Source organism: Ursus maritimus, unplaced genomic scaffold, assembly GCF_017311325.1.
Source record: "Ursus maritimus isolate PB19 unplaced genomic scaffold, ASM1731132v1 scaffold_26, whole genome shotgun sequence".
Classification (NCBI taxonomy): domain Eukaryota; kingdom Metazoa; phylum Chordata; class Mammalia; order Carnivora; family Ursidae; genus Ursus; species Ursus maritimus.
In genome coordinates this window covers 6,953,817-6,970,726 of record NW_024425119.1, presented here as the reverse complement: position 1 = coordinate 6,970,726, position 16,910 = coordinate 6,953,817, and the positions used below count along the sequence as shown (strand labels likewise).

Below are 16,910 nucleotides of genomic sequence, written 5' to 3'. Positions count from 1 at the left end.
TTTTATCTTTTGTTTCTCTTGCCTTTGGGGATGTGTCATGAAAAAGGTTGCTTTCGATGTCGTAGAGGTTGCTGCCTATGTTCTCCTCTTGATGGATTCCTGTCTCACATTGAGGTCTTTCATCCATTTGGAGTTTATTTTGTGTATGGTGTGAGATAGTGGTCAAGTTTCATTCTTTTGCATGTAGCTGTCCAATTTTCCCAGCACCATTTATTGAAGAGACTGTCTTTTTCCCACGGATTGTTTTCCTGTTAAATATTAGTTGCCCAAAGAGCCAGGGTCCATTTCTGGGCTCTCTATTCTGTTCCATTGGTCTACGTGTCTGTTTTGTGCCAGTACCATGCTGTCTTTGTGATCACAGCTTTGTAGTACAGCTCGAAATCCGCATTGTGATGCCCCCAGCTTTGTTTTCCTTTTCAACAGTTCCTTGGAGAGTCGGGGCCTTTTCTGGTTCCATACAAATTTAAGGACTGTTTGTTCCAGTTCTTTGAAAAATGTCCTTGGTATTTTTGATCGGGATAGCATTGAAAGTGTAGATTGCTCTGGGTAGCATGGACATTTTAACTATGTTAATTCTTCCGATCCATGAGCATGGAATATCTTTCCATCTTTTTATGTCTTCCTCAATGTCTTTCAAAGTGATTTATAGTTTCTAGAATATAGGTCCTTACGTCTCTGGTTAGTTAATTCCAAGGTAATGTATGGTTTTTGGTGCTATTGTAAATGGGATGGATTCCCTAATTTCTCTTTCTTCGGTCTCGTTATTCAGTGTATAGAAATGCAACTGATTTCTGAGCATTTATTTTGTATCCTCCACGTTACTGAATTGCTCTAGAACTTCTAATAATTTGGGAGTGGCTTCTTTTGGGTTTTCCATATAGAGTATCATGTCATCTGCAAAGAGACATTTTGACTTCTTCTTTGCCAATTTGAATACCTTTGATCCTTTTTGGCGTCTGATTGCTGTTGCAAGGACTTCTAGTACTATGTTGAATAATAGTGGCGAGAGTGGGCATCCTTGTCGAGTTCTGATCTTAAGGGAAAGGCTTCCAGTTTTTCTCCATTGAATAATATATTTGCAGTAGGCTTTTCATAGATGGCTTTTATGAGATTGAGAAATGAACTTCTTATCCTACACTCTGAAGGGTTTTAATCAGGAAAGATGCTGTATTTTGTCAAATGCTTTTTGGCATCGATTGAGAGGATCATATGGTTCTTGAGTCTTTTCTTGTTGATATGGTGTATCGCTGATTGATTTGCGAATATTGAACCACGCTTGCATCCAGGTATGAATCCCACTTGATCGTGATGGAATCCTTTTAATGTACTGTTGGATTCTATTAGCAAGTATCTTGTTGAGGATTTTGGCGTCCATATTCATTAGGGAAATCGGTCTGTAATTCTCTTTTGAGGGGTCTTTGCCTGGTTTGGGGATCAGGTAATATTGGCCTCATAGAATGAGTTTGGTAGCTTTCCTTCTGTTTCTATTTTTGAAATAGCTTTGTGGAGAATAGGTATTATTTCTTCTTTGAATGTTTGGTAGAATTCCCCAGGAAAACCGTCCGGCCTGGAGTTTTGTTATTTGGAAGGTTGTTTATCACTGACTCAATTTCTTCATAATTAATTGGCCTGTTTAAGGAATCAATTTCTTCGGTTTCAATCTTGGTAGTTTATAGGTTTCCAGGAAGGATTTCATCTCTTCCAGATTGCTTGTTTATTGGCATATAGCTGTTGATAAAAATTTCTAATAATCCTTCCAATTTCAATGGTGCTCGTCGTGACCTCTCCTTTTTCATTCATAATTTTAATAATCTGGGTCCTTTCTCTTTTCTTTTGGATAAGTCTTGCCAGTGGTCTGTCAATTTTATTGATTCTCTCAAAGAACCAGCTTCTAGTCCTGTTGATCTGCTCTTACTGTACTTCTGGTTTCTGTTGAGTTTCAGCTCTAATTTTGGTCAACTGCTTCCTCGTGCGTGGATTAGGCCTGTCCCTCTGTCTGTTCCAGCTTCTTGAGGTGAGAATATAAAAACTGCATTTTAGATTTTCTATTCTTTTGAGTGAGGCTTGGATGGCTATGTATTTCCCCCTTAGGACTGCCTTTGCAGTACCCATAGGTTTTGGACTGTTGTATTTTCATTCTCATTGGTCTCCATAAATTGTTTAATTTGATTTTGATTTCCTGGTTTATCGAGTCATTCCTGAGGCAGCTATGGCTCTTAGTCTCCAAGTGTTTGAGTTTCTTCCAAATTTTTCCTTGTGGTTGAGTTCCAATTTCAGAGCGTTGTGGTCTGAGAATATGCAGGGGATAATTTCAATCTTTTGGTATCGGTTGAGACCTGTTTTGTGTCCCAGAACATGGTCTATTCTTGAGAATGTTCCATGGGCATTAGAATAGAATGAGTATTCTTTGGTTCTGGGGTGTAGTGTTCTATATATATTCTATGAGGTCCAACTCGCGAGTATGGCATTCAAATACTTTGATTCTTTGCTTAGTTTTTGCAGGTGTTCTGTCTATTTCTGATAGTGGAGTGTTGAGGTCCCCTACTATTAATGTATTTTCATTTATATGTCTCTTTATTCTGGATAAGAGTTGGCTTGTATCTTGCTGCCCCCTGTTGGGGGCATATATATTTATAATTGTCATATCCACTTGTTGAATACTTCCCTTAAGAATAATATAGTGCCCTTCTGCGTCTCTAACTATAGTCTGTAGTTTAAAACCAATTTATCTGATATGAGAATTGCTACCCCAGCTTTCTTTTGAGGACCATTTGCGGAAAGATGGTACTCCATCCCCTTAGTCTCAGTCTGAATGCATCTGGTTTTGAATGAGTCTTTGTAGACAGCAAATGGATGGGTCATTTCTTTTTATCCAATCTGCAACCCTGTGTGCTTTATCGGATGGTTCAACCATTTACATTAAGACTGATTAACTGATAGATATGATTTTAATGTTGCCATGTTGCCAGTAAAGCTCTTTTTTGTCTTCGACTTTCTGTTCTGTATCACTCTTGGGGCCTTTTATAGAACCCCGTAACATTCCTGTAGGGCTGGTTTCATAGTTACAAAATTGGTTAGTGACTGGCGATTCTGAAATGTCTTTATTTCTCCATCAATTCGAATGATAGCCTTGCTGGATAAAGGATCCTTGGCTGCATGTTTTTGCTGAGTTTTAAAATGCTCCCCCAACCCTTTCTCTCATTCCAGGTCTGTGTAGACAGGTCTGACGTAATTCTGATGCTTTTGCCTTGGCAGTGAGAAATTTCTTTGCCCTGGCCGCTTTCAATACTGTATCCTTGCATCTAATATCTGCGAATTGCACCTCTGACGACGTGGCGTAGGGTTTGTCGTGGTTGAGCTTGGGAGGGGTCTCTCTGCCTCTTGGACACGCAACTGTTTGTTCCCCTTGCTAGATTAGGGAAGTTTTCAGCTCAATTTGTTCAAATATCTCTTCTAGACTCTGTTTTTCTCCACCCTCGGGATGCCGATGATTCTAACATTGGATCGCGCATTGAGTCAGTAATCTCCGTAACTACATTCGGGGCATGGATTTTTTAAGACCATCTTCTATTTTCATTTTTTCCTCTATTAACCCATCCTCCAATTCACTAACCCTTTCCTCTGCTTCTGCGACCCTGCTGCTGTAGATTCTAGTTTTGCCTGCATTTGGCTCATAGAATAATTTCTGTCAGATTCGCCTCATTTCTGTCCTTAGGGATTCTATATTCTCAGTAACCTTTTCGTTTATACTTTTTTCAATTCTACTCATCATTTTGACCATTGTACTTCTGAATTCCATTTCTGATAATTTGGTTACATCCATTCCATTATTTCTGTGGCAGAGGCCACAGTCTCACGTCTTTTCTTTGCTGGGGGTTCCTTCTTGTCATTCTGATGAAGAGAGGTTGCGTTCAAGAGCAAATTATTGACTGGGTCCCAGGCCGTGTCTCTGTTTTATAGGGATCTTAGGGATGTGGGCTTCTTCTTTAAAGATTTTATTTATTTATTTATGTGGCAGCCAACCAGCAGAGAGGGAACAGAAGCAGGGGAGTGGGAGAGGAAGAAGCAGGTTCCCAGCGGAGGAGCCCGATGAGGGACTCCTTTCCGAACGCGATCGACGAGCCGGGCAGGCGCCAAGACTGCGCCACCCGGCGTCGGTGGGGCTCTTGATTTTTCAGCCTGCCTTCGGGCCGTGCCGATACTCAGGCAACCCTGTTTGAGAGTCTCCGTCCTGCGAGGGGATGGGGATGGGCATCCTGAGCCGGTATTTCCAGGCTTTTGTTCTCTGGCGGGCGCATTTGCTGTGCCTCTTTGAGTCAGAGCAGCAGCGGCTCTAGCCTCTGTCACAGAACAGAGGATTGTGTCTCGTTCTCTACTAATGTTCTGACTTACTGTTTCTGGTGCTGCTCAACCCTGCAGCGTGCCCCGGAGTGCGCCCACACCCGTCCCAGCCCTCACTTCCAGGGCCGGGCCTCTCTGTCCTTTGTGTTTCTATGCCGCCAGCCGCAGCGCCCGCGCTAGCTCTGGGATCTCCCGGCCTTCAGTTTGATCCAGTGAGCGCACCAGGATTCCGGGGTTCCGCTGAGATGCCTGGTGGCGCGCGCACGCCCACGGTCCCAGTCTGCTGTTTTGCGGGTGCCGACTGTGAGCCCCGGCGCCGCAGTGGGCTAACGCGGCGGCTCCCTCCCCTTCCGTTTATCTTCCGGTATCTGTGCGGTTCATGGCTCCCCGCTGCACCTCAATACTCAGCGCTGGAGATGTTCATTTGTAGAGATCCAGATGCGTCTTCCTGCGTCTCAGGCTGGTTCCGTGGTTGTTTAGGCTGGTCTGGTACCTATCCAGCTCGACTCGGAGGACCGGCTGAAAACGGTGTCTCCTACTCCTCCGCCATCTTAACTCCTTCCATTTGTTTGTTTTTCGTACGTGAATTACTCGCACGGCTCCAAATGTGAGAGTGTACAGAAAGGTTTACTCAGATGTCACTCCACTGTCCCCTTTCCTCTGCCTTTTCTGCACAGGCAACCCATCTCATTCATTCCAGGTTTATCTTTCTTCACAAACGAGCTTTGCCTTTTTTGCTTAGAAACAGCCCGGAAATCCTCTCTATGAGTTCAAAGACAGAAGCAGGTGCAAGAGAGGATCACAGAAGTGAAGTAATTTATTCCAGATTGCAGTACAAGCAAGGGGTGGGAGCCAATTTCAACCTTGAGTTTCTCTGGCTCTAGAGTACCCGCTTCACTGTAACAGTTTATGCCCTGGTGGGCAGAGCCGCTCTGGCTAACTTGCCACAGGTGAGCTAACACCACTTCTTTGTCTGTGACTTGTTACATCCTCACAACGGTTGGGGCTGATCTCCTTAAGCCATGACACTCTCCACAGCTGGAGTCCTGGGGCCGCTTGCAGCATGGGTGTCGGCGGCCCAATGGCATTCAGTACTGCCCCTTGGAAGGGACCGTCTGTTCCAGGACTCAGGAGGTTTTGCGTGGAAGAGCTCCTGGCAGGCTGCTCAGCTCTGACAGCTGGTGCATTCAGCCCATTCCTTTGTCAGTGGGCATGACCTACAGGGCACTCGTGCAGGTGGAGGTTGCTGTGCGTGAGGGACCTGGTGCTAGTGAGGGAAATGAGCGCATTCTCCCCGACCCACCTAGTCTGCCTCTTAGTTCTTAGGCTTTTATTTACCCACCACCGTAGCTGTGGTCATGTCTGTTCTGGAAAGCTCATCTCCAGCTTCATTTCAGTCCAAGATTAACTTTTGAATTGCGCATGGCGGTGGTGCCTTCCATGGGGGGATTTTTTACAGAATCGTCTTAGGCAGATGCAAGATGACTAGTATTCCCAAGTGGTGTTTTAATAGGAACCTTGAGAATGTGCTGATCGTGTGAATGAATGAGTGGCAAATGAGGGAGTGCTGAGACCCAATCATTTGTTTTGGCTCCAGAAATATTCCTCTTGTGTGATCTCTTAAAGGATCAAGTCAACATGGCCTCTTGTACTGTTAGAAACTTGGCAGCCGAAAGGACACATGTGTCTTTAGGTGAACTTTCTTTACCATGAGCTCATAAGCTCATGATACGCTTAGGTCCTCATGATTTCAACAAGTCCTAACAACCCTGAGACTTAACTTTGTTTCCTGGGCCAAGGCATCCCTGTAGAGGAGATCATTCACTTCGCACGCTAAAGTTTTTGGGAAGTATGGCTCTATAATTTTCCTTGTTTTTTTAATGTGATACTTGTCCTTCTAAACCTTCTCTAGAAAAATATTTCCTGGCCAAGTGTTACTTACCTAAGCTATTCCATCTCTCGGAATTTGTTTCCTAATCTGTAAAAAGGAGGAAGTTAGACTGCATGACCTCAAAGGGCCCATTCAGCAATCAGCTCTGTTAACTGCGTGCAGCATGGTAACACCTGCCTCTTCGCACGTGCGGGAGTTTGGAGAACGTCACATCCATCCCTTGCTCTCTTCTGTCCAGGTGTGTGCATGGGCAGCTCTACCCGGCACATCGTGACCTTCGATGGGCAGAATTTCAAGCTGACTGGCAGCTGCTCGTATGTCTTATTTCAAAACAAGGAGCAGGACCTGGAGGTGATTCTCCATAATGGTGTCTGCAGCCCTGGGGTGAGGCAGGCCTGCATGAAATCCATCGAGGTGAAGCATGACGGCCTCTCAGTTGAGCTCCACAGTGACATGCAGGTGAGAGGTGCTTTCTGTGGGGCCCACGTAAGGCAGCAACAGAACCTCGAGGAAGCCCCTGCTGGTGCTTGGTGCTAGCTGGTGTGTCTGTCAGGGGCTCTGTCTTCTGCCTCACTGGTAGAACACCACCTTCTTAGGAGGGGATCACTTCCATCTTCCTGGGGGCACGATTTCATGTTGTTCTGGGCCCAGATTGGTAAGAAAGGATCAATTTTAGGTAGCATTAAATCATAAGGGTAGTGCTGGTTTCTGGTGCTGGTCGAACACTGCGTTGGCACCAGGGCTGTTTACCCAGCAGGCATTATGAGCCCCATGCCTGGGGCCTGTGAGCTTCCCATAGGAGAATATTTTGGGCTTCAGTTAGGGCCTTTGAAAATATTTAGGGCCTAAACAAAATGTATGGCTCCAGAATTCAAAGAGAAAACTGCAAAACTGGTAAAAAATAAATGTTTGACTAAATGTTTACAAAAGGTTCTGTGATGCCAACTTCTTTATTTGTTCGTTTAGAAATCCTAAGTATTTCATGATGTGAAATCCTAAATATTTCAAGTTGTGATAACAAGCTTATAGGTTAGCTCTTCTCATTTTGTAAGAATTCCTGAATAGGCACACTAATTACCGAAAAATCATAGCCAGGCCTATATTAAATGAACAACTCACAGCCCCAAATTTTAAAATAAAAAAAAGCCTTCCAAAATTTTTAACATGAAAAATTATGTTCCTTGTGATACATGACTACTTTTTAAAAATATGCTTGACATGATGTATCGTGGGGCCACCAAAGAGCTAGCGACCAAAAATACATAGTACATACATACATACATATATACATGGACTTAACATAGTCCCACGTGACGCTCCTTGAGTTGGCAAAAGGCAACTTTCTCAGCCTATCTGGGAGGGGTTGCGTCCTTCCCTGTTGAATGCACACAGACTCAAGGCTGGCTTTATCCCCTGGGCTTACGGGTTCCAGGAGCATGGCCATCCATATGGGATTCTAATAACCTGTCAAGGTCTGCAAAGCCCCTTTACCTTCGATGAGCTACTGCCACATATCAGAGTTCGTGGCTGACACTGGAGTTGAGAGAAGGGACTGTCAGTAACTTCGGGAAGAAGAGCAAAATTCTAGGATTCCTTAGTGCTATGACTACTGATGAATCACTGTCTTCTTTGGACAGCTGACAGTGAATGGGAGACTGGTCCCTGTCCCATACGTGGGTGGGGACATGGAGGTCAATGTCTATGGCACCATCATGTATGAGATCAGATTCAACCATCTTGGCCACATCTTCATGTTCACTCCACGGAATAATGAGTTCCAGCTGCAGCTCAGCCCCAAGACCTTTGCTTCGAAGACGTATGGTCTCTGTGGTGAGAACATTCTCCTTTGCTCTAGTCTCAGGACTCTTGGCTGCTTGTATTTCTGGGTCTAGTTGATTGTAAGGTTCAGACACTGGTGGGCATGGAGAATGGCCAGGTCTCCAAGCATCAATACGTGGGCACCCAGGGCTACCAATCTTGCCTTTCCCCATCCATCTAGGGATCTGTGACGAGAACGCAGCCAATGACTTCGTGCTAAGGGATGGCACGGTCACCACAGACTGGAGAGCACTTGTCCAGGAATGGACCATGCAGGAGCCAGGGAAGACATGCCAGCCGATCTCCTGGGAGCAGTGTCCTGTCTCCAGCAGCTCCCACTGCCAGGTCCTCCTCTCAGAATTGTTTGCTGAGTGCCACAAGGTTCTCGCTCCGGCCACCTTTTACGCCATGTGCCAGCAAGACAGTTGCCACCAGGAGCAGGTGTGTGAGGCGATCGCCTTGTATGCCCACCTCTGTCGGACCAAAGGGGTCTGTGTTGACTGGAGGAGGACCAATTTTTGTGGTGAGTCTCCATAGGTGTCCTGTAAAGTTGTGAAGGCCAACTAATTGTGGGCTCACTCAATCCTCTCTGGGCCTCATATTCTTTTTCTGGATGATAAAGATCAAATTCCCCGCTTTTCCTATTACCTAGGATCCCATTTAGGATCAAATAAGATGGTAGATGTCTCAGTAATCTGAGTGTAGAATGTCTGTGTAAACAGAAGTGTTTCTGTAGGTCAGACAAAAGTGACTTTAATGTATTGGATACATACAGGCATCAGCAAAGGATGTTGAAGTGTGAGTGGAATTTTGCCACTGAAATACCAAGAAGCATCTTAATTACAAAGACCATGGGATTGCTATGGAGGTTCCTCCCCAAGGTCAGCTCCCCTACTTGGACTTGGCATTTATTTATCATTTAGCATGTAGGGGATACCATAATGAATCAGATGTGACTCCTGCCTCAGGGGGCGCTAGAGTGAAAAGAACACTGAACTTCAGCGCTCCCCCCCCCCCCATTATTGAATATAATCCCTGACTTTCTCTGGAGGGAAATCAATATATGCAAGCATCTTTGAGTCTCAGAGTTTATAATCATAGAGCTGTCACAGCTCTAACCTGTGGCTGGAGGACTTGGGCACCCTAGTGCCAGCTCAGGGGGTGATCAGTTGTTCTGTGTCTATCTGGACCTTGCGTTCTGCACCTCAGAATCAGATGGTTGGACTAGACAACCCCTAGGTTCCTTCCCGCTCTGCTGTTCTGCCTCATTTCAACCTGCCTGCAGATCAAGGGGCAAATGATAGTTCCTGAGTTACCCATAGTCCTTCTCTACCTACTAATTTCTTTGTCTACCCCTGGCTACTTATTGTGCATTTACAGGAAAATGCTTGGTGCTCTAAATCCTTAGACACTCCTGCCACCTGCCTTGGCACCGTGAGAAGGGGTTGAGCAGGCCTAGAGTGGGACAAGTGAGTCCTCTTGTACCATTTCTCCAGGCAACTCTTCCTAGCTGTGGATTCCTTATTTAATTTAAGAGGATTTTTCGATTCAATATACCTGTAATCAAAAGAAAAACCCATAAAACTTGTGAAGGCTACACAGCTCACATCATCTGTTAGGATGAACTTTGGCTCAAGTAACAGAGAAGGAAATTCTCTCTCACACAGTTGATCAGAGGGATTTCTGGGTTTCAAACTGGATTCTAGTTTTTTGCTCTGTCCTCACTTGGGTGTGCTTTTTTCTCATGGTTTAAGATGGAGCTCTTGCTGTCACATCCAGGTTCCAAACAGCGGCGTGGGGGAAGAAGGGAAAAGGGACAAAAGGCACGCGCCGCCGTCCTTTAAAAAAAGATTCCTGGAAGCCGCTATTGGCGTCTACATTTGCGCTTACAGTTCATTGGTCAGAGCTGTCGTCACGTGACTACAGTTAGCGGCAAGGGAGGTCGGGAAATGTAGTCTGTATTCTGCGGTGAGGTGCCTAACTTAAAGGTTTACGTCTATGGAAAATGGAGGGAATACAAATGGGTAGCAATTAGCCATTTCTGCCCCAGCAAGTTTGTCAGATGATCAGCCTCTTTGAAGCAGCCGCACCTCTGTTTCTCTCTGTTGGTGTGGGCTGAGTGTGACCTCGTTCTCCGTCCGTAGATATGTCATGCCCACCATCCCTGGTGTACAACCACTGTGAGCGTGGCTGCCCCCGGCTCTGTGAAGGCAATACGAGCTCCTGTGGGGACCATCCCTCTGAAGGCTGCTTCTGCCCCCCAAACCGAGTCATGCTGCAAGGTAGCTGTGTCCCCGAGGAGGCCTGTACCCAGTGCGTCAGTGAGGATGGAGTCCGGCGCCAGGTAGGAGCCTCGGTCCAAAGCCTCCCATGGGGCTACTTCTCCCTTGGGTCGGTAGGGTGAAGTGTTCACCGTGGCTGGTCTCCTCCAACGGTGGCAGCAAAGATCAACTCTTAAAGGGATCTCTAAAGAATAGGGAAGCAGTATGGCCTAATGGCTTTGGAGCCAGACACATCTTGGTTCAAATCCCGGGTCTGTCATATATTAGCTGCACAAGCAAACACCAAAGTATTAATAACACGTTACTACCACCACCACCGCCACCACTACTACTACTATCATCATTATATTGATGTAAGTAGAAGGCTACAGGAACCCAGAAGGGGATGGGAAGAGAATATTTATACTAATAGTGGTGTCTACTATGATTATATTATGTAAAGCTATATTATGTACCTTGCATTGTACTAAGCCCTCTATATTCATTATCTCAACATTGTTTAAAGGCTTGTTTTGCAGGATAGTAACAGTTACTGGTGGTCAAGAGAGTTTAAAGAACACTAGGTAGACAGGTTTCTCTACTGCATCATTCTTTAGAGTTTTTAATGCACTAATGTATGGTGCAAGTATTTAAGAGGGTTTTTGCTTCTCGACCTTATCTGACCATGGAACTTGTATGTGTGGTGGAGCGAGTGAATGAGTGTGTAGCATCCACTTGGACTAGGGTTCCACAGAACACACTGGGGTGTCTTACATCATCTTAGTAAATACTTACAAAATCTTTAAGAGAGACCCAAGGCTTAGAGAGCTTCCTTTGCCCACGGACATGGTTTGTAAGTGACAGAGTTGGGAACTGGATTTAGTATTTAAAGCCGTCTGACTCCAAAGAGTGTGCTCTTTCTGTTGTATGACAATGCCTTTTTGCTAGATCTCCTTTGGGCCAATCTTCTTGGGAGTCGTGGAGTCATCATTTCCTGTAGCCCTCTACGGGTTATTGAGCGCATTTTGAAAAGATACTTACCAGACTCTCCCCCATCTTGGCCTAAGATGGCAGTCATAGCTTCAAAGTTGATAACATGTACATTTGTAGTAGCTGGTATGTGTGTCTGTGCAACGTAGATGTGTGCAGGGGTCCTGTCCTTCCTCTCGGACAGTCATACTGCAGAGCAAGGTAGAGGGAGAGCAGATTTGGCTTCTAGCAAAGGAGAGTGTATTCTGATCAGGGGGTACACCCCAGACCTAACGTCGCCATCATCTTCAGGGAGGACTTTAATCACTAAGTGAACCAGGTGAGGTGACTCACTATATTCAATCACAACTAGGAGAACTCATGGTAAAGCTAGCTGACCAATCTAGAGAATGATGAATACAGTAATTTTAATAACTCCACTATTCTGCCCTGGACATTGTTAGCCACAAAATGGATCATTTTCTTTGATTCTCCCCAAAACTCCATAGGGTCATTATTTCATGTGCCATTGAATGGGTAAGGAAATGCAGGGTCAGATGGCAGGAGGTGATAAAACTGGGGTTCCTGTCCATGACATCAGGGCATCCCATAGCGTCCTAGCCCTGCCTTCCATCCCATTGGAACTGCGAACTAAACTTTGAGCTAACTGTGTGTGGAAGCACGGGCATTCATCCAGCTATTACTGGATGGCTCTCATCTGCTCTGTTTCATTATTGGGCTTTATCCTGGTGGACCCCATTTGCTCTCACTGTGGAGTAGATGAATTAGGAGGGAAGACCAGTCACACTCGACCTCCGTATTTCAACTTGCCAAACGAAATAGCTGCCTGTCCCGTAATATTCTCCAAAACGAGTAAATAAAACCTTACATTGCTCTCCCTGATCCGCACACTCCTGGGGTCCCTCCTGCTGGGCTCGAAGGGTAGGTACCATTTACGTGTGGTGTCAGCACCCAGTGGTACTTTCAGCTGGATTTGCTCGTAGTGGGAAGATGCTCTCAGAGCGAGGCAGAAATGGTCTCTACCTTCTTCTTTGGCGTTCTGCAGTGAGAAGGAAGCTGAGGTTTGTAAAGCGTTTCTGGTTCCCTGAGTGTCATTTAGCTGCAGGGTGCTGAGAGCTGGAAGTGAATTGTATCTTAGTGTCTCCACCCACCCCCTCTGACTCGATTTCTCCTCACCACTCCCCTCACCTTCCATCCAACACATTGTAATATCCGTCTGAGCTGTGTGGAGACTGCTTCCACGTAGTGCAATATTTTGGATATAGAAACGGTCTTATAAATATATTTCGGAACCTAGTGACATTAAAATTAGTTAATCAAAAACCATGAAGGGAACAAAGCCAGTTCTGGTTTATTTCAGGAAATACAGTTTAAATCGATGAAAACAAATATCTGATCAGCCACCTGCAATTTCAGCTTTTCCATTCAGAGAAAGAATAAAAATCTAACACGAAGAACATTTCCATTAAATGGAGTTTCTTTAACTTAGAAATAAAGCCTAGACAGCTTTCCTTCAGGGAAATAATCCAGGGTATAAGTCTCTGGTGGTAACTTCGGAAGGGCAAAATATTTACCAGTTTCCATAGCTCTTGTTTATTTTACAGAACGCAGTGTAAACACGTGAGCCTTTGTGGCCGGCTCAGAGGGGATGGGGCCGAGCACTGGCAGTCCATCTCCGGGTTGGGGGATGTGCGGGGCAGCCAGGACCGCCTCCATCACCCGGACTGAGCGCCTGGATTCTGCGCTTCCTCCGCGGTCTCTGCTTTCCTAGCGGCCCAGCGCTTACATTTTCCTGCATCTTCCCCCAGATCCTTGGCTGGGGTGGGTGGTGCATGGTCACTTGCTGTGTCCCTTCTCTGACCCAGGACTTTGAAGACTTCAGTTTTCCCTTACTATATTCTCTGTAGGCCGTTCTTTTGTCATCTTTATTGAATTTAGAACTGCAGCCAGTTCTCATTCCTGTTTGGTCCTGGGTCTAGTCCCGCCTGGCCCTGTAACCCGGTGGGTGAGACAGGACGGGCTGGAGTTGGCCTGTCCTGGTGCAGGACTGCCACCTGCTGGCGCGTCTGCTGCATCACCGGAGAGGTGATGCTGCTGCAGAGCTGGCTGCTGGTGCTTTTCGTTTAGGGTCTTCCCAGGGACAGTAGGTTCTGTCCCCTGCCTCGGGCACGCCTCATTAAAGCTTTCTGGGGAACTAAAAATTCCTGGAAGAGGAGGCTTAACACCTGATTTTGGCCACCTATTGTGGTCGATTGCCCACTCTCAGGATCGTGGAAAAGTTGTATTATTTTTTTCCTTGAATTTAGATATCTAAAGTTCACATTGAAGAAGAGAAAAAAAACCCCAATCATTTTTAAAAAAAATATGATCCTCTCCTTTCTTGTCTTGTCACTTTTGCCATTTAAAGGTTTAAATATAGATCCCTTGATTGTCCATTTTCTTGGCCTCATCATCTGTGCAAAAAGCAGGAAAGAGGCAGGACAGAGCCAGGCCTGGGGAGATGTGAGATGTCCCCCTCCTCCTTCCACTCCCAAGCCTCTGAGGCCAGCACCCTGGGCCTTCCGTGGGCCTTCCCAGCCCCTAGGAGAGCACTGGGCTTCTGGCACCAGCTCCTGGCTTCTCCATGCTGCTCACTGTCACCAGGGTTGTCCTTATTCAGCACTCCTCTCTCTGAGGCAGGGTCTTGCTTACAAAGTGTCGGGGTGCACCTTGCCTACCATGTTAAACACCACTATGCCCTGAAGTGAACAGAGAAGGCCTCTAGAATCTTCTAGACATCCACAAGGACCTCCCATCCTCTGTTCCCACTCAGAATTCCTTCTCCTTCCCTCGGCCTGGGTCCTTCCAAGCCAGCACAGGTGCACCTTTGTGAGGTCTTTCTGGAGCATCCCAGCCTCCATGAACATTTCTTTCACTGTGGCTCTTGTATTTCTAATTTTTAAAAACAGCTTTATTGAGGTATATCTTACATACAGTAAACAGCACCTATTTAAAGTGTACAATTTGATGGTGAGTTTTGACATATGCACATTCCCATAAAGCCATCATCATAATCAAGGTAATGAACATTTCCATCAGCCCCCAGAGTTTCCTTTGAATGCATCCCTAGCCCCCATCTCCCACCCACAGGCAGCCACTGCTCTTACATTTTCTGGAATTTTCTATAAATGGAATCATGCAATGTGTACTCCTTTTTTTTTTTTTTTTTTGCCTGTCTTCTTTCACTCAGCATGGTGCTCTTGAGATCCCTTCATCTTCCATGTTTCCATAGTTTGTTTTCATGGCTGAGTAATATGCCACGCTGTGAATGTATCACAAGTCATTTCTCTCATTCAACTTTTCATCAACGAGTCTTACTTCCTCAGTTTGAGCGTCAGCCGTTTGAGGGCTAGGACGGGGTATTCGGTCCCCACCCTTCCCAGCCCCGGCAAGGTGACCGGCCTGTGGCAGGCCCTGTGATTACCGACGAAGGCAGCTGGAATGCAGAAAGCCCGTGGTGTCTGGGGCCAGAATGCCAGGTTCAATCCTGGGACGTACCTCCAGGTCATGCTCCTTGTCTGTGTCTCCACGCATCATTTCTAAGTGTGGATAGTGACAGTGCTTCCCTGATACAGATATTGTAAGCAGCATAAAGTGAATAAATGTAAAGCCCTTAGAAAGATATCTTGAACATATTTAATACTAGTTATTTCTGGGAAGCAGTAGAGCATGGTGTCAAAAAGACGGCTTGTGGGTTCGTCTAGTGGCTCCGCTGCTGTGATGGTGTGACCCTAAGCAGGGGCGTCAGCTTTCTCATTTGACAAGCTCTCTCATCATACGGATGTCCTCACCAGGGGGCTGCAGTGCGGATTAAATGAGTCATTTATATAAAACCCATAGAACAGGGGTGCCTGCATGGCTCAGTCCATTAAGCGGCTGCCTTCAGCTCAGGTCATGATCTCGGGATCCTGGGCTTGAGCCCCGTGTCAGGGCTCCCTGCTCAGTGGGGAGTCTGCTTCTCCCTCTCCCTCTGCGCCCCCCTCCCCAGCTTGCACTTTCTCTTTCAAATAAATAAAATCTTTAAAAAAAACCCCATAGAACAGTGGTACATAGCATATGCTCTTCAGACATTGGCTGGTATTATATACTGAGCGAGGGGAAGGTGTCAAGGTCAGAGGGTTTAATTCTGGATTAGGACTGGCAGTTTGGGGGAGGGTTGTTTTCCTTGGAGACCTCAGATTTTCCTTCTCAGCTGGCTGATTGCTGGCCATGGAAATGGACGGAATAAGTAAGACCTACTTGACCTGGGAATTTTTTAACCTTTAAGCTACTGCATAAGAATGTGTTTATTCACGGGTGGGCAATTTATTTTATTTTATTTTATTTTATTTTATTTTATTTTTACTTAAATTCAATTAATTAACATATAATGTATTATTAGTTTCAGAGGTAGAGATCAATGATTCATCAGTCTTATATAATACCCAGTGCTCATTACATCACATACCCTCCTTAATGTCTATCACCCAGTTACCCCATCCCCCCACTCACCGCCCTTCCAGCAACCCTCAGTTTGTTTCCTATGATTAAGAGTCTCTTATGGGTTGTCTCCCTCTCTGATTTCATCTTGTTTTATTTTTTTCCTCTCTTCCCCTATGATCCTCTGTTTTGTTTCTTAAATTCCACATGTGAGTGAGATGATATGATGTCTTTCTCTGATTGACTTATTTCTCTTAGCATAATACCCTCTAGGTCCATCCATGTAGTTGCAAATTGCAAGATTTCTTTTTTTGGATGGCTGAGTAATATTCCATGTGTATACATACAAGTCTTCTTTATCCATTCATCTGTCAATGGACATCTGGACTCTTTCCATGGTTTGGCTATTGTGGACATTGCTGCCATAAACATTGTGGTATAGGTGCCCCTTTGGATCACTACATTTGTATCTTTGGGGTAAATACCCAGTAGTGCAATTGCTGTGTCATAGGGTAGCCCTATTTTCAACTTTTTGAGGAACCTCCGTACTGTTTTCCAGAGTGGCTGCACCAGCGTGCATTCCCACCAACAGCGTTAAGAGGGTGCCCTTTTCTCAGGGGCAGGTAATTTACACATGAATTCAGTTTTAATTCTGCATTTGACTCTCTGGCTGAGTGTAGAGGGATTCCTGGTCCTAGCTCAGTGGTCCCCATCTGTGCTGGTCACAGTCTACACAGCTGAGGTGGGCCTCGGTGCCCTCCCTTTGCAGGTGAGGAAACCGGCCCGGGGAGTGAAGCCCCACATTGGAGTTCAGGTCTCCCTGACTTCGCAGCCCTCCTGCAGTGGGGCTGCCTGCCACGGGAAAGCTGCACGAAGCAGTCATCTGAGAGGCTGTTCTCTAGTCTCCCGCCACTCCCAGTACCAACAGTGTGCCGAGTCTGAGAGTCTTGCTGTCCTCCCCTCCACCCTTCCTGCCCCATACATGTCTTACCAATTCCAGGAATAAATGGAATCTCAAGCTGCCCCCCCCACCCCCGCCAGCTTCGGTTTGGGAAATGGCCAGCTGTGTGGCATGGGAACGCTCACCTTCCTGCCCTGGCTCAGTTTTAGCGCCCCTGGTTCTTCTCCAGCTCTTCCCTCTCAGAGCCTCC

At 45.9% G+C, this 16,910-nt stretch overlaps 1 protein-coding gene across 2 annotated transcripts in view; it reads left to right on the top strand.

Moving 5' to 3' along the window:
* The window catches only part of VWF (von Willebrand factor), a 140,347-nt gene that overhangs the window by 100,045 nt on the left and 23,392 nt on the right, over positions 1-16,910 (top strand). For both annotated transcript variants that reach the window (XM_040642061.1, XM_040642060.1), the window contains 4 exons: positions 6,471-6,691; positions 7,870-8,062; positions 8,232-8,573; positions 10,195-10,394. In XM_040642061.1, the coding sequence (XP_040497995.1) occupies positions 6,471-6,691; positions 7,870-8,062; positions 8,232-8,573; positions 10,195-10,394 (956 nt within the window). The remainder of the gene's footprint in view (positions 1-6,470; positions 6,692-7,869; positions 8,063-8,231; positions 8,574-10,194; positions 10,395-16,910) is intronic.